The following is an 18803-nucleotide window of genomic DNA, read 5'->3' as shown; positions in this document are numbered from 1 at the left end:
GGTGCCCATGCGTCCTCTAAATGCTTTAAAAAGGCAAAATCCGCTTCAGTGCTGTTGCAAAAGGGGACAACTCCGGTGAACGCTCGCGCGATGCTACCGTGTCTCCAGCGTTATAAGGATGAGGTGGCTGCGGAACTGTTGTGGTTTGGTTTTACAGAAGGTTTTCATATTCCTTGTCAGGCTACACGGAGTTCACTTGAAGTTAAGAATTTACAATCTGCGTTGGCCTTTCCTGAGGTGGTCGCCGAGAAATTGGGGAAGGATATTGCCTTGGGGAAAATAGCGGGCCCCTTTCGGTTTCCCCCTATTTCTGATTTGATTGTCTCTCCGTTAGGTGTTGTCCCTAAAAAAGAGGCGGGCAAGTTTAGATTGATCCATCACTTGTCCTATGCGAAGGGCTCTTCGGTAAATGATGGGATAGATAGGGAATATTGCATGGTTTCCTATACGCCCTTCGAGCTGGTACCTTGATGGCTGCTTTTCGGCTCCTTCCGGTTCACCCGGACAGTTTCAGGTTGTTGGGTTTCAAATCGGATGGACAATTTTATGTGGATCGTTGTCTCCCCATGGGTTGCTCCATCTCATGTTCGTACTTTGAAACTTTCAGCAGTTTTTTTGGAGTGGGTCATTAGGACGGAATCTAGGATTCCCTCCCTGATCTTGATGATTTTCTGTGCATTGGCCCTCCGAATTCCTGGGTTTGTCGTGTTCTGTTACAAACTACGCAGCGTGTCATGGATTCTTTTGGGGTTCCTTTGTCTCCCGAAAAGACAGAGGGTCCTTCTGAGGTTATTAAATTTCTGGGTATTGAGATTGACTCGAGGGTAATGTGTTGCCGACTCCCGTTAGACAAGGTTGTCGATCTGAGGTCTATGGTACGGGCTGTGGTTTTTCAGAAGAAGGTCACCTTAAAGGAATTACAATCCCTCCTTGGTAAATTGAATTTCGCCTGTAGAATTATCCCTATGGGGCGTATTTTCTGTAGGCTTTTGTCATTAGCCACGGCTGGTGCGCGTGCCCCCCACCATTTTATTAGGGTGACTGCTGAACATAGGGATGACTTGGGCGTGTGGGATGTTTTTCTGCGTGATTTTAACAGACAAACCCTGTGGTTGGATAACGAAGTTTTGAACTACGATCTGTGCCTCTGGACTGATGCGGCAGGTGCGTATGGTGTTTACTTTTGTGGGCACTGGAGTGTTGGGGCTTGGCCTCAGTGCTGGCGTGACGAGAGGTTAACCAATAATTTAACCTTTTTGGAGCTTTTCCCGATCTTGGTCTCTGTTCACATTTGGGGCGATTTGCTGCGCAACAAAAAGGTGCGTTTTTTTGCGACAATTTGAGCGTAGTTTATGCCATTAACAGCATTAGTGCTTCCTCTCCTCTGGTTGTTAAGTTATTGCGCGCTCTGGTTTTTCTTTCTTTACGTTTCGATTTATACCTTAGGGCTCAGCATCTCCCTGATGTTGAGAACGAAATTGCAGACTCTCTGTCTCGTTTTCAGCTGGAACGCTTCCGGATTTTGGCCCCCGATGTGGATACGGAGGGAGCAGGTTGCCCAGCGGAACTTTGGGATTTGGGAGCGATAGTGCGATGGCCCTAATCCGACGCTCTGTGGCTGATAGCACGTGGACTGCTTAAATTGGCTGAAGGTGGTGATCCGGGGTTCTGGATGAGGAGAAGTTGGCTTTATTGCTCTGGCTCTTGGGAGACGCTTACTCGAGCGGGGTGTCCGTGTCGTGTATTTCCCGTAAAATGGCTACCTTGGCGGTTTATTTCAAGCTTACGGGGTCTATGGACCTCACAAATTGCTTCTTGGTTAGGCAGGCTTTGAAGGGTTATAAGAAGGGTGTTTTTTTCGCCGTCCAGTTTATTAGAGCGTCTGTTTTGTGTTTTGAACTTTGTTTGCTCATCGGCTTATGAAAGAACGCTTTTCCAGCTGAGTTTCACGCTTGTGTTTTTTGGAGCTTTTTGCATTTCAGAATTGGTTTGCCCAAGCAGACGCTGCCCCGGTGGCTTGCGTTATTGTGACGTGTTCCCAGATGCGGATGAACTTTGTTTACGCATAGATCGCTCCAAGACGGACAGATGCTGGAAAGGTTTTACGGTGCATTTAGCGTGTTTCGAGGGCAGAGATCTCTGCCTGCTGCTTTGCTTGCAGAACTACTTGGATGTCAGGCCTCACGGCAATGAGCCGTTGCTGATTCACGAGGATGGCTCTTTCCTTTCCTGTTTTCAATTCCTTGCCGTGTTTCGGCGCTGCTTGGCTACTCTGTCTCTTCCCCCTCGTGAATATTGTTCTCATTCCTTACGTATTGGGGCAGCCACGCAGGCGGCTAGATGGAGCCTGAGGGACTCTGTTATCAAGAGGATCGGGCACTGGGAATCGGCCCGTTTTAAATCATATATTCGCCCCCTTTTGATTTAAAAAAAAAAACAACTAAAGGAATAACTTTCTCTACTGCTTGCAAAAAAAATAAATTAAAAAAATAAATAAATTTACTAAAAGAATAAATAAGAATATTAAAAAAAAATAATAAAAAAAAAATTCAAGCTAAGCAGTGGTATGGTTTTGGTTTTGTAGCGATTTTATTCTTCCCTACATTGGTTTTACTCCTGCTTAATTTCTTACACTCTGGTTGATGTTTTGACTTCTGTTTCTTTCTTTAGGTTGCAGGACTTGTTTAGTTCGGATAATTGGCCACTCCTACGTTTTCTGGGCGGAACCTAGAGCGGCAATTCGGTGTTCTGGTCGTCAATTGGGTTTTACCTTGCCTGAAGTGGAAATCCATTGGATGGGTGTGAGGGGCCTTCTTGAGAAGGGGTCGCTCACGAACTAGAGCGTGCTGTTTGGCTTGACAGGCCTCCCCAAAATTTGGTCATACACGCAGGCGGGAATGATTTATGTTATGTGCCTTTGCGGTGCCTCAAAAAAGATATTAAGTGTGACATTGTCAGTTTTCAGGCTTCCATGCCCGGCGTTATTATTTTGTGGTCTGAGATCGTTCCTAGACTGTTTTGGAGGGGTGTGAGGTCGTTGGATGGAATTAATAGGGCTCGTCTGAATGTCAATAGGGCTATAGCTCGCTTTGTAGCGCTGCAAGGGGGCTTGGTGATTTCCCACCCTGAAATTACAACCGACTCCCCGGCGCTTTTCTGAGACGATGGAGTTCACTAAAGTGATGTGGGATCCGATCTGTGGTGTCTAGAGGTCACCACAGGTATTAAGCGAGCTGTTAAGTTGTGGAGGAATCTCCGTGTTTAAGTTGGTCAAACGCGTAGATTATGGTGGATGTTTTGCGATAGGTTTGCTGTGTTTTTATTGGTTGTTATACCAACAGTTATGTGCATTTCAGTTTCTCCACAGGTTCAGTCCCTGGGGAACTTTAAAGGGTAGGGTGTTCCGACCCAACGGTCTCCGTATGGTATTTGGTGGGATATCCCTACAAAATGTTATCTGGTTTTACATGTTATGTATGCATAACCTATATCATATCTTTTTTTTTTCTTGCATTTGTCACAGTAATAAAGCGCTGTGGCCTTACACTTTTCCAACGACCTCATGTCTCACATGTCTTATTTTATGTGTTCAGCTGTATGTTATAGATAGTGCCTGAGTCATGATCAGCAGCTTCGCTTTCTTTGAAAAAATACAGTCTGATTACATGCTTACTAATGCTGGAAGGTGGAATTAAAGCCCCACCATGCTGCCAGCTGGTTGGCATGCTGAAAAAAGCCTGATCCCTGCAACATCACAGGTGCTCCCCCACCACCCTTATCCCCCTCAATAAGAAAAACAAAAACTGACCAATAAAACTTATATGATAAGCTTACTAAGAGATATGAGAGCTTTTTAGAAAATTATTTTAATTTTATTAATTTTAATGGTGAAAAGTTGTTTTGATTTTTCTTTAATCCATGTATTGTTATATGATACCTGGTTTGGCTTGGACTAGGCATTTATGTATATCTTTTATAGTTTTCCCTAGGCAAAGTGTTTGTATGGTTGTCATCTGAGGGCTGTCTCCCAAGAGGAAAAATGTGCATTGACACCTTAAAGGGTGAAGAGTCAACTCATCCCTTCTCAATAGAAAACCTAGCGGGTCCCTTGCTACCAGATCCCTTCAAACCTAACAAAACACATTTTGCATTTTCAGAGGTTGTTCTCTGGAAGCATTTAGCAAATTTGAGGAAAGTCCCTCAAATCAGAGGACTGAAATGACAGTAAAGTACACAATCAAATAGTACCTCAATTCAACTTTTTTACTGTCACAGTTTTAAATGTATCTGGGCAATTGACCCTGGGGGTTTAATTAAGAATCAGTCCATGAGAGATGCCGTCATAAAGGCCTTTAAAGAAGGCAAGCAGTCTAAAATAGCATCTGACCTTGTAAGCCTTACCCCCAAAATTTGGCTTTTGGATTTTCTTGCGATTAAGCCAGTGAAAAATGTAATCTGTGAAACATAGAATTTGTGACTAATAAATGCCAAGTATACCTTTGTTGCACATATTGTAACGGATGCTAGACCACCAGTCCATTTGCCTCTGTTGTGTATTATCTATTGTTATCTGTGTGAGGAGATTTGTCTGGTACCATTGTTTTCCGTGTAATCCCCTGCCATTTACGTGTTAATTATGATAATCTGTTCCTGTTGTATATCAACTCTATTTCCCCCTTGTAAAGTGGCTATATAAACCTAGTCCCAATAAAGTGTGTTATTTTGCACCCTGACTGGTCTTTGGGCGATTTTCAACCCCAGAGGAATGCTTTTTATATATAAGAACTGGAGCAGCTCCTGATTCTGCAGTCAGACACATACTCAGGGGCGTACCTAGAGTATTTGGCACCCGGGACGGATCCTGTATGTGGCACCCCCCCCAAAAAAAATGAATGTTGGCATGAATATTTCACAATTTTTTCACTATATATCAACAGGAAAAACCTACTAACTTCATTCATTCACTCACCCACTCAACCATTCACCGGGTGCCTTGTTTGAGTCCTTACAGCAGTAGAAAAATTGGCTTGCAAGGTTCTTATCTGTTTTTATTTATTTTTTGCATACAGCAGTGAAGGAGGCTGGAATTAAGGATACATACATAGGTACTTTGCCTATTATGAAGCAATTTGCAGGGCACTGGGAGGATGAAAGAACAAAAGGAACAGTGCTACTGTAAAGTAATACGCCTGTTTTCATTACTTAATTTCAGATTGGTTTAACATTGTCACTTCTGTCACCTATAATGATCTCATGTCTTCAGACCTTGACAAAAAAAATTTAAAAAGAAGTTCAGCAGCAAATTTAGAATGGAGTTATCTTAAAGTAGCCACTGTAAACATAATAAATATTAATAAACTCACTGAGATATTTGTCTTTATGTTTCAGATCACCTCAGTATGCCCACAGTGTCACGCATACCAACATCTGTCAAGACACCACTCACCTCCGGCCTTTCTTCAGACCTCCCCAATGCAAAAGTCACAATTACTGGTTCCCCTGCTACCTCCCAGGGCTCGAAGCCTATCAGTCTCTGCTATGTCAAACTACAAGGAAGGGACAGAAGAGACATCAACCAAAACACAGTCACAGAGGAGGCCCGACCAAGAACAAAATCTGATCCTACGTCTAAAGGGTCATCAAGTGAGAATGGTACATCTGAGTTCAGGGATTCGACCGAGGTCAGCCGCTCCCGTTCCTTCACTATGGACACCAAGGTGAAATTGGAGGCCACCCAGTTCTACTGTGATTCATGCAAAGCCAAAATGAAAAGCCGCCTTGTGGGTATTAGATGTGCAAATTTATGTAGTTCCTCTGCCTGCAGTGATAACATCGTGGACCTAATTTCTTTGCCGCCTCCCGAACATGAGAAAGAGGAAGGAAAAGATGAAAGGGAAAATGAAAAAGATGGAGACGTAAGGGAAAAAGAAGTTCAAGAGACTACATCACTTCTGCCGTCTGCAGCCCCACCCCCACCAGGATTTGAAGACAACAGTTCTGATGAGGAGGAAACCAAGCATGAGGAAAGTACAAGACAAGAGATTGGTAACATAATCTCAGGATCTAGGTATGAAGACTTGCCTGTAACATTAATAGACAATGTCCAAACAAGGACAATGAGAGATCATGCAAGGGATCTAGATGATGCTCTTGTGTCTACTTTACAAGCTCTGGAGGCCCTTGCTGCTTCTGAGGATTTCCCTAGCCCAGCACCCCAACCCACAGCAGGTAACCTTAAGGTTTTTTTTTTAAGATTCTGAAAATAAATGTATATATAACAGAACAGTTATTTAAGAAGACCCCATGTTTTGCTGGTTGTGCTGTCATGAATATGTATAGACTTATGTTATAGATTTATTACTGTGTTTAAATGGAATAGATGGCAAATGCCAGATATTTAACAAATAGTCATTTTCTGTTACCCAATCTCTTCTAGGCCTCATTGTACTTGCTGCAATCACACCCGAGTCCTCCCTAGACTCTGGACATGAAACATATTCCTCAGAGCTGAATGATGTATCAGAGGTGGTGACCGCTATGAAGCAACATCACAACACAGCTTACATCCTGACTCACCTTAACAAGGATAATCTCCTTTCAAGAAAGGACCTTCCTTTCAGAATCCAGACTTGTACTGCTCAAGCTGTTCTTACTTCCCCTTCCTCTTTGAATACTAACCAACTTTGCAAATCTATCATACAACAAAGTAGAGAAACAACTGCACTCAATCAGGAGTCAACCACTCCACTGTCCGATCCATCACATAATCTTAACAATGGTATAATAAGACTTTCATCACCCGCCAAGCCCAAAGACCATCCAGATGGCATCTCAGTACCAGTAAACCCTGAACAGTCACTAACTGTTGACCCACCAACTTTCACTGAGGGATCTACTGAACCTATGTTACCTATGTCCCTTCTTAAGATGCCTAAAACTCCACCATGGAGTGAGAAAAAAACAGCAAATTGCACAGAGAGCCCTTGTGACCATCACCTCTCAAAAGGAGAGTCATCACCAAACATATTAAACGAAAGTGGCAGTGAAGGTCATGGTGTGTTTCATTTATCACCAACAGATGATGAGAGGCTTCATGCTAAAGCATGTTCTGCTAGAAGTCAAGAGGAGCAAAATCAAAACCACAAAATGAATGAAGGACATGAGATAAGAAGTACTTGTGTGGATCCATCAGCCTCTCCCAACCTTGGCAAACAACAAGAATTATCAGGAAAAACTATGACAGTAGAAGAGGTATCTACAATGCCAAACAGCGTCATGTTTAATAAAGAAAGTTCCAAAATTAGAAAATCAGGCAAAGATATCACTGTAGCCTCATTTGTCATGGAAAAGTTGGCTGCCCCAGTTGAGCTGGAGGATTGTGATGTTCCAGCCAAGCCAAGAGCCCGTGTGCCCTTCAAGCTGCGGAACCTATTTTCTGCCACTTTCCCAACCCGCATGAGAAGAGAGACTGATGAGCGCCAGGCACAATTGCGCAAGGTTAAGCAGTATGAGATGGAATTCCTAGAAGAACTGCTGAAACCACATGGAAAAGTAAGCACCCAACACAAAGAAACTCCTAACCGCCTAGTGCCTGGGCGCTGCTCCTGCCAGGTGCGTAGCAGTCCCCTTCAAAAAGTGCCAGGCATGTCCCGTGAACAGCGACGCAGCTGTGATTGTAAACGCATTATAAGGGGCATTCGAGTGTTGCCTAACCCTCCGTTGGCGCAAGAACCAAGAAACAGAGAGCAAGCACGAGGCACAGATACTTCAGTACTCCGACTGGTACGTTCATCCAGCCTGGAATCCAAAGGTGCAGAGAAGATGACTTTGACCACCCCTGCTCCACAAGCAGAACCTTATCTACAATACACAAAGTTGACAGAAAAATATAATGAAGAAGAATGGGAAGAGATGTCCCCTAAGCTTCCTCCTACCAACATCCAGAAAAATGATAGTGAGCCTACTGTAGTTAAAGGTAATGTGGTGGAGATGTTTAGGGGTAGGGAGGAAAATACGACTCCAGCTATCCTTCCACAACAACAAGAAATATTTTCAATCCATGGTAAGTTGCCTAAAGAGGAAGAAGCAATATCAGTGGAGAAATGCTGTTCTATTAGTCACTGCTTCAACTGCCATAGGCGCTCATCTTTGGAAGACTGTAGTGAGAAGGATGAACTATCATATTCCATTCCTATGCAGATCTTGCCAGGCGTAATACTGAATGCAGAGGCCAACCCAGTAGTGAGCCAGACTCTACAGGCACTGGATTCCACAGTATGCAGTGGTACTGAAGATTGTCATACTCAGGAGATTGACCTTCGTACAGCCACTGTCGAGGGTAGCCTAGCCAAGGTTAGTGCCTTACGTGGCCGTTCCTACTCATTACCTGATGGTTTCCTGTCAGTACAACTAGACACAAGTGAGTTACTAACAGTCCTACGTCAGTGCTTATCCAGTTCTGAAGTTGGAGAACCAAAATTGGATGATGTTAATCTAGGCCAGCAAAAACAGGAACTGACACTGCGTTTCAAGGAGTTCCGGGCATCCTGTAGAAGAATGGCTGGAGTGGATAAAAGTCCACACCATATGCTAACTGCAATTACTTGCAGCTTTCAAGTTCTATGTTCTCTGATTGAGACATTTGTAAGACTGGTGTTTGTTGTCAGATCAGAAAGTCAGAGGCAAGAACTCCTAGGAAAAGTAGAAGAGGTTGTTAGGAATTATACCTTTCTGCTTAGGGCAGCAGAGGAGTCAAGCACACGGACAGCAGGCCAGAACTTGACTGTGGTGGGACAGTTAGCCAAGCAGTCAGCTACAGTAGCCACTGCAGTGAGCACTTTTTCCCGTTCCATCAAGACCCTTATGACCAAATGAAGTGGAGAAATTGTGTTGAAAACCATTAACCATTATTTTGGAGCCTTACAGTCTTCAGAAACAATAATAATTATTAATGATAAATATATGGAAATCAGTTAGACATCCCTAAGCAAAAATATATTACTGGCATATTGAGTTCCAAAGCAAATGGTTTACATTTATTAAAGCTCCTGGTGATTAGGATTATATGTGAATAAGCTCTTCCACTGATGTGAGGCAGAAAATAATTATTAAAGAATCTGAATGTTAGGGCTACTTTCTACATGGAGTTACCAGTCCCACTGTGACTAATTAAGCTTCTCCTATATTCTCTTGAAATCTATGGGGAATTAATATATCAAGAGAATATCAAGATAAAAAATGAAGGTTTGCAGGAATATATCCTGAATTCCCAAAACAGGGAGACGCGCCGCAGAGGAGAGAGGGGCGCCGAGCGGGTACGCGAAAACCACTCGGTGCCCCTCTCTCTCTCTCTCCTCCGCTTCAAAACAAACAACCAAAAAAACCGCTCGGGGCGGCAAAGTGCCGCCTGGGGCAATTGCCCCAGTCGGCTCCATTGTAGGGCCGGCCCTGATAACAGCACTATGAGTGCCAAATGTTATCCATAATTGCTGCAAAACTACAAAAAGCTTATTTTGGTTCCAAGCCTTTGTGTCCATTTTTTACAACCCTCTAACAAACCTTTTTTTGTAATATCTCAGAATGTTTCCTGTCCATCACAGAGCTACACTACACAAAATTAACTTTCCTTGAATGCAAATCTCAACATGTTGAGCACCAACATTGCTAGTTGGTTATTATGGTAATAGCTAGAAACTGTAGACTGAGCTTATTTTTTAGGGGGCTGCATTAAGTATACAGTACAAACACTAACTAATATTCCCAATAATATTGATGGGAATTGTAGTTATAGACTGAGGATGTCGTGGCCTACACTATACACTATTTATTTTTGTTGTTGACTGCAGCTCCCATGATAGTCAGTCATTACACTAAAAAAAAAGTCATCATACACAGGATGCCTGAAGCCATTTACTGCCACTAATTCTTTTTAATAAAATATGCAGATTGAAATAGAGTAATCCTCTCACTGATTTCAGGGCCTAGAACGTTTTGTCTACTGAAGTGACTACAAATTGAAGAGGGCGTTTTTTCTCGGGATAAGTAAAAATTACATAGTTCAATTTATTCCTACAGAAAGTAAAGTGCCAGGAAACAGATGACTAAATACACACAAACCAGCATGGGCGTAGGAACCCCTAAAAATCTGGGGGGATAGCATTTTTCCCCATCAGATACCTCTTTCCTCACTTCCCATCTTTTTTTTGCAAACAAGTACCCTTTGTCCCTGATTCATTAAGCCATACCTCTCTTTTACTTACTCCCTGTAGTTCAGGTATAGATCAAATAAACAAAACATGTAAACAGCACGTACATGTATAGAACAACTAAATAAGAAATACAAACCCTGCATTTGCAGGTATACATAAATAATGTATGCAAACATAGCATAGCAGATACAGATCAACAGAAGAACACATAAACCCAGCTTTGCAGGTACAGATCAACTGGAAATCACATAATAACTAAGCATTAAAGGTATAAATAAAACGCCCTAAATTACAGGCATCGATCTCACAGGATGCACATCCCAAAGCCAGCCCTGGTGTCCACACTGCCCACATAGAACCTGACCAGCACCAACAAAACATTAACAAATTACAGTCCAGAGTGAGCCAACTTTGTCCCCGAACAGCCCAGCGTGAGCCAATTTTGTCCCCAAACAGCCCACCTGTCGGGGTTGAGGAGAGGAACCCAGTATACAGGACAGAAGCCTAGTAGTAAAACAATAGCCAAGGGTCGGGACTGGAGACGGCAGCAAAGTCGTGGTACAAAAGCCAAGGGTCAGGACTGGAGACGGCAGCGAAATCATAGTACAAATAGCCAAGGGTCAACACCAGGAATAGCATAGAAGGAACAGCAAATAGCTCTACGTGGCACAATAATTGAGCACTGAGTGAAACTCAGTGCTGCTTTTTAAAACCACCACTAGGCGTCGCCCCACCCCTGTGCGTGGCCTCGTTGATGCACGTTCCCCGCCTTCTCCATTCAGGAATGAATAAAGAGAGGTGGGGGCACGCGCTCTTAGTTTCGGCTGCATGAGCAGCCGTCAGAGCAGGAACGGGGATGGGACACCCAGACACACACACACCAGGACAGGCTCTGCCACACAGACAGCCAAACACGCAGACACCAGGACAGGCTCTGCCACGCCGACACCAAAACACACACACCAGGACAGGCTCTGCCACACCTATAACCAAACACACACACGAGGACAGGCTCTGCCACACTGACACCCAAACACACACACACCAGGACAGGCTCTGCCACACCGACAACCAAACACACACACACACACCAGGGCAGGCTCTGCCACACTGACACCCAAACACACACACACCAGGACAGGCTCTGCCACACCGACAACCAAACACACACACACACACGAGGACAGGCTCTGCCACACTGACACCCAAACACACACACACCAGGACAGGCTCTGCCACACCGACAACCAAACACACACACACACCAGGGCAGGCTCTGCCACACCGACACCCAAACACACACACCAGGACAGGCTCTGTCACACCGACATCTAAACACACATACCAGGACAAGCTCTGCCACACCTATACCCAAACACACACAGGACAGGCTCTGCCACACTGACACCCACATTAGTACGGGTTGATCTACAAAAAGCATCAAAAATGCTTTCCACACTGGTTTGCTGTTTGTTTGTCTCCCCTCCTTGTGTATTGATGCCCCAGCCAGCCCCCTTTGGTTTTAATGTATTCCCCCCACACCCTTGTGTATTGCCCTATGTGGATTTGTGCCCCCAGCCAGCCCCCTTTGTGCATAATGCCCCAACATCCTTATGTATTGATTTATATGATGTCCCCAGCCAGCCCCCATCCCTTGTGTATTGATGCCCTCCTTTCCATTGTTAATGACCCATGTATATTGCCCCCAGCCACCCTTTGTGCATTAGTAACATAGTTCATAAGGTTGAAAAAAGACCAAAATCCATCAAGTTCAACCTATAAACCTATTGTGTCCCTACTGTGTTGATCCAGAGGAAGGCAAAAAAAAACCCTTATGAAGCAGATGCCAATTGCCCCATACCAGGGGGAAAATTCCTTCCCGACTCCAAATATGGCAATCAGAATAAATTCCTGGATCAACGTTCTGTCCCTATTAATCTAATATCCATAACTTGTAATATTATTGCTTTCAAGAAACACGTTCAGGCTCCTTTTGAACTCTTTTATCGAGTTTACCGTTACCACTTCCTATGGCAGAGAGTTCCATAGTCTCACCGCTCTTACTGTAAAGAACCCCCGTCTGTGCTGGTGTAGAAACCTTCTTTCCTCTAGCCGTAGAGGATGTCCCCTTGTTATAGATACAGTCCTGGGTATCAATAGGTCCTGGGAGTGATCTCTGTACTGTCCCCTTATATATTTATACATAGTTATTAAGTCCTCCCTAAGCTGTCTTTTTTCTAAACTAAATAACCCTAATTCTGAAAATCTTTCGGAGTACTGTAGTCCTCCCATTCCCCTTATTACTCTGGTTGCCCGTCTTTGAACCCTCTCTAGCTCCACTATATCTTTCTTGTACGCTGGTGCCCAGTACTGCACATAGTATTCCATGTGTGGTCTGACTAGTGACTTGTACAGTGGTAGAATTATTTCCTTGTCGTGGGCATCTATGCCCCTTTTGATGCACCTCATGATTTTATTTGCCTTAGCAGCAATTTATTTGCCTGACACTGGTCGCTACAGGTAAATTTACTGTTAGCTAAAACTCCTAAGTCCTTTTCCATGTCAGTCGGAAAAAAAAATTTTAATACCTTTTTTGCTGCCTTCCTTCCCTGCTGCTGTCCTCCGACATGCTCTTCTAGCTGTCATCACAATAAAGATATGATGGGACGCTCAAGGGGGCGGAGTCACACGGAATAGGGCACTGGGCGGCACAGTTCAGGCATGTCGGCCATTTAATGATTTTAAAGTGACCGGCGTGTCTTACCGCCGCTTTAAGACTCGCAGCTAGATCGGCTGCAATGGCATCTTGGTGTGCTGGCCCACGGACTGGATGCTGTGGGCTTTTGCCCCGCATTAAAGACGGCCCTGGCATGGCCGAATTGGCCACTTAAATAGGCAGCCACACGGACATTTAATGTAGGTTCAGGGCTGCCTGGGGGGCAATTGTCCCCCGACCCAGCCCGCCCCTGATGTTAATCATTGAAGTTATATGGCTATAAGCATGCAGATGATGCCATGTTGATAAAATGTTATATTTTTTTTATTTAGATATGTATCCATGTTCCTCTTCTACTTACATATATAATGGGCTGATGATAAGTGAGCTGTGAAAACCCTGAGGAGAAATATCTGTTCGGAACAGTGTGAAATGTTATATTTAGAGACTTTTTTATGTTGCAGCACTGTTTTCACAGTAGATGGATATGTTATGTGCTATTATGTGTAAAGTGTATCCAGACAGTGCCAGTGTGTCTGTTATATCATGATCATTCTGCCTAAATTGGTATATTATTGAGCAACAAGATATGTCCTGCCTAACAGCAATCTGGTCTCATATTTATTTATAGTTCTTTGTTTTAATTATGTTTTTGTTTTTAACTGGTCACAGCCCATTGGGAGCTTTTTATCATTTAAACAGGTTACACTTTGTATTCCATATTTTTAGGTGTTTCATATGAATGAGTGTTACGCGTGTAAAGTTTTCCGCTTTTCAATCAGACAGCAACACCGGGTCTTTTTTCCCCCCGATGTTTTGGCTTGAACAGAAAAGCACAATTTGAGTGTTGTAGAGCTATTTTTATAGTTGTTATCAGCATTTTGTGTGTATACTTATTGTTTGGTATGTTGTGTTTTTTAACAATGACTGCACACAGTAAAATGCATTGGAATTAACAGGCAATGGACCCCATTAACATAAAATAGGGCTGGAGCACTCCTTTAATACACTAAAAGGAGCATGGTTTCACTTGGCAAACATTGTAGAGAAAGAAAGTATGGAAGTCAGAATAAAAGAATACAGTACCGGTATGTATGTAACAAGAGAATAGGGATGGTATGCTCCTTTAATACTATAAAATAAAACTGGCATGATATCCCTCAATGAAAATAGTAGGGAAAGGAGAGTGTGCAAGTTGTTAAGATGCATTGTTTGTAGTTAAGTAAATATAAAAGAAGTTTACAGTAAATACTTCGAAATCTAGGCACATTAACACATATTGTCATCAAACAATAATGCTTTTTCCCTAAAGGTGGTGTACACTTGTTACCCAGTCCCTGTAATTTGAATGGGCCTTTCTGAATTCCCACTCACGTACATAACTAGGAACGCCTTCAATTTATCCCAGATATTTTAGATATCCTGGTTGATCCTCTACAGTTGGAGGATTTACAATTGGTTCCACCTACTCTCTGTAAATTTACTGATACGTACATAAGTACCCAGATACCCAGCTGTACTGCAGATATTTTTGTTGTGCACTATTGCACTGAAATTTGTTTGGTCTGTCAACTGTCTAATATAAGAAATATACAAGTCCTTGTAGTTGAAATTGAAAGGATCACATTATGTTCGCAAGATTTTCTGAAAGCTAATAGTTAATGCTGTGCCGTTCTTGGCTTCCGATAATTAAATTCACATTGATTCAAATAGTTGAATGATCTCAGGGTCATTATTCATGAAAAATTGTGCACCTCACAATTTTCCATGATATTCTTGTTAGTGGAATAACTCAACAACAGCAGCACTAGACCTTGGGTCAATCACTGACTTCCCCACATCAGTACGGGTTGATCTACACAAAGCATCAAAAATGCTTTCCACACTGGTTTGCTGTTTGTTTGTCTCCCCTCCTTGTGTATTGATGCCCCAGCCAGCCCCCTTTGGTTTTAATGTATTCCCCCCACACCCTTGTGTATTGCCCTATGTGGATTTGTGCCCCCAGCCAGCCCCCTTTGTGCATAATGCCCCAACATCCTTATGTATTGATTTATATGATGTCCCCAGCCAGCCCCCATCCCTTGTGTATTGATGCCCTCCTTTCCATTGTTAATGACCCATGTATATTGCCCCCAGCCACCCTTTGTGCATTAGTAACATAGTTCATAAGGTTGAAAAAAGACCAAAATCCATCAAGTTCAACCTATAAACCTATTGTGTCCCTACTGTGTTGATCCAGAGGAAGGCAAAAAAAAAAACCCTTATGAAGCAGATGCCAATTGCCCCATACCAGGGGGAAAATTCCTTCCCGACTCCAAATATGGCAATCAGAATAAATTCCTGGATCAACGTTCTGTCCCTATTAATCTAATATCCATAACTTGTAATATTATTGCTTTCAAGAAACACGTCCAGGCTCCTTTTGAACTCTTTTATCGAGTTTACCGTTACCACTTCCTCTGGCAGAGAGTTCCATAGTCTCACCGCTCTTACTGTAAAGAACCCCCGTCTGTGCTGGTGTAGAAACCTTCTTTCCTCTAGCCGTAGAGGATGTCCCCTTGTTATAGATACAGTCCTGGGTATCAATAGGTCCTGGGAGTGATCTCTGTACTGTCCCCTTATATATTTATACATAGTTATTAAGTCCCCCCTAAGCTGTCTTTTTTCTAAACTAAATAACCCTAATTCTGATAATCTTTCTGGGTACTGTAGTCCTCCCATTCCCCTTATTACTCTGGTTGCCCGTCTTTGAACCCTCTCTAGCTCCACTATATCTTTCTTGTACACTGGTGCCCAGTACTGTACACAGTATTCCATGTGTGGTCTGACTAGTGACTTGTACAGTGGTAGAATTATTTCCTTGTCGTGGGCATCTATGCCCCTTTTGCCCGGTATGTATTCTTGTTAGTGGAATAACTCAACAACAGCAGCACTAGACCTTTGGGTCAATCACTGACTTCCGACAACAAAAATAGTTAATAAGGAAAAGAAAAAAAAAAGAAAAAATGTCGGTGCGCTAAGCTAGTCTCAGGCTCAAAAAATACAAATGTATAATATGAGGCCTACCAAACAGTGTGAGCATGCTGCAAATACAGTGTGTTGGCTGTACAATGTATACAAAAAACAAAATACAAAACCTGCAGGAGTTAGCTGTGTCTGAAACAGCATGTGTCCCCTACAAAGTTGGCCTTTCAGTCTTGTTAGTGAATATAAATGAAACCTTAGAATATTGTATGATTGTTAACCTACCTCTGGCTCCCTTTAATCCACAACTTAAGTAATGAAGAGAGGGAAACAAAACACAAAATGTCTTGCTAGTATCATATTAAAAGTATATTTTAAAAAATATTGCTCTGCTTTCTTTTTTTTTTAAGCAGGTCTAGTTTTTTGCATAATATATTTTCAGACAGCTGCATATTAGCCGTGTGTATATGTTATAGTTTTCTTAGCTTGGCCCAATCTACTAAATAAACACCCTCACTCCTTATACTGCCTGGGGTAAACAATACACCGGCTCATTGTTAATCGTCCAGCCAAATACTATGACCATGAAAGCTTATGTAGTAAATGACTCCATAGAATTGGCATAAAGAATCAGTTCAGAATATATTGTGACTGACGACAACCTCTATATCTGCACATAAAGGATGTTTTAGAAAACTAGAATTTGTGCCAATGCTAATCTATATTACTTTTGTATAACCCCTTAATGGTGAGGTATGTAACAGTATACCAATAAAATGTCAGTTAATGCGGGTGAATCAGGCAGGACTGGCAAAAGCCACCATGGTCAGACAGGCCGGGACAGCAACAGGACAATTTGGAGTATGCCAAAACCAGGAGATAAGGAGCAGGTCAAGAACAAGCTGGGTCAGTAACAGGAGAGCATGGAATAAGCCAAAATCAGGAAACAAAGAGCAAGGTCAAGCAGTCCGGATCACAACGGGTTAACAAGTTCAAAATCTCAACTGGCAATTACAGGCTAGTAAGCTTAACATTGGTAGTGGGGAAATTATTTGAAGGGTTGCTAAAGGTATACATTCAAGACCAAATCTTGATCCAGAATCCAATTAGTAGAAGTCAACATGGATTTATGAAAGACAGGTCTTGTCAAACCAACTTATTAGCAGTCTATGAAGAAGTTAGCAAAAATATAGATCTGGGTGTGACTGTAGATGTGATTTATCTGGACTTTGCTAAGGCATTTGATACAGTTGCACATAAAAGGTTACTTTGCAAATTAACAGAAATAGGCTTAGGGGCAAATGTCTGTATTTGAATTAGTGATGGGAAGTTCGGATCATTAAAGTGAATCGGATCATTTCGACTTGTTCACTGAAATGATCCGATTCATGATCCGAATCTTCGGATCACTCAGTGTGACTCACAGGAGTTACTGTTTTCCAGTAACTCCATGCAGGCACACTGATTGGCCCCGCCCCTTTCATTAGTCAATGAACCCTCCTGCCTGCCTACTCGAGTGATGTCAATGAAGGCAGAGAGTCGTTCAAAGATTCGGATCTTACAGGGATCCGAATCTTACAGTGATCCGGATAAGATCCGGAGCAGTTATGCTTAACGGGGTGTTAAGGGTTAATTTTAGGGGCAGTCATGGTTGATGGGGTGTTTAGGGTTAATTTAATTAATTTAATAAAGATAACTTAAGGTGCAGTTGGAGGTAAAGGGGGAATGTAAATCCTGGGGGGCAATGATTATTAATGTATTTATTTATAAAAGTATGGTGATATTCTCTGAATGATTCGAAACCCTGTAAGATTCGGATCCCTGTAAGATCCGGATCCTTGTAAGATTCGAATCATTTGAATCATATGAATCATTTGAATCATATGAATCATTGAACGACTCATTGAACGACTCTCTGACTCTATGAGTCATCGTTCCTCTGTGAATTAATGAGCTGTAACCTGATCCCATAGTCTGTGTCTGAGTGCTCTGCCGATGACTCGCTCTAGGATAAGGTTACAACCGCATGATTCACAGACTGAACTGCTACAAATGAATCGTTCAGTCTACTGAACCGATTCATGCGGATCACTAAAAAGATTCGGATCAAATGAACGATTCGTTCATGATCCGGACATCACTAATTTGAATGAGAAATTGGCTAAAAGATAGAATGCAGAGTGTTGTTGTGAATGGATGTTTCTCAGACTATACACAGGTATTAAGTGGACTGCCTCAGGGATCTGTCCTGGGTCCTATTCTTTTTAGGGTAAATCAATATTTAAAAAAATAAAAAAATCAATAAAGTAACAGGGTACAAAAGGAAATGGAGGACAATGGTAAACAGTACAGAGAGTAGCGACATGTCCATACAACGGCATAATAACATTTTGAGTAATGGTGGTGTCGCCAGAGTGGCATTACTTATGTTAAATAGAGGAGTATGAATTGACCGCAATCAGCCCTGATAGAAGCTCATCTGGGCTGGAATGGGCTCCAATAGAAATCGTCAGTAAAAAACATGCATCTAAGTGGAGGAGGAGGGCACCCTCCGAAATAGGAAAGGGAAGGGATAGTGGATTCGGCAGGGATAGGAAAACATAGGGGAGGGAGATGGAAGGAAAGGAAAAAGGAGAGGAAAAAAGGGGGGGTAAGGAGTATTAACAATTCACCATACTCACAACCACACACGAGAAAGGGTAAGGGGTAAAAACAAATCGCCATACACACTACCACACGCAAGCGTAGTCACATATATTCTGAGATACATTCCCTGATATACACAATAATATAGAGACACACACACATAGAGTCATTCTCATACAAACAGAATGAGGGGGGGTGTGGGGTGAAGGGTGGAGAGAGCAAGGTAAGCGAGGAAGTTTCCAGTTGGCGACCCTCTACTACTGCTCTGG

At 42.7% G+C, this 18803-nt stretch overlaps 1 protein-coding gene across 1 annotated transcript in view; it reads left to right on the top strand.

Moving 5' to 3' along the window:
* Positions 1-9223, top strand: part of FRMPD3 (FERM and PDZ domain containing 3) — a 212831-nt gene extending 203608 nt beyond the window's left edge. Inside the window, 2 exon segments of the mRNA XM_053473702.1 lie at positions 5389-6228; positions 6437-9223. Of these exon segments, the coding sequence (XP_053329677.1) occupies positions 5389-6228; positions 6437-8874 (3278 nt within the window). The 3' untranslated portion in view covers positions 8875-9223.
* The last annotated feature ends 9580 nt before the right edge of the window (positions 9224-18803 follow it).

Source organism: Spea bombifrons, chromosome 8, assembly GCF_027358695.1.
Source record: "Spea bombifrons isolate aSpeBom1 chromosome 8, aSpeBom1.2.pri, whole genome shotgun sequence".
Lineage (NCBI taxonomy): Eukaryota > Metazoa > Chordata > Amphibia > Anura > Pelobatidae > Spea > Spea bombifrons.
Note: the sequence above shows the minus strand (reverse complement) of the source record. Positions and strands in the feature narration are given on the sequence as shown.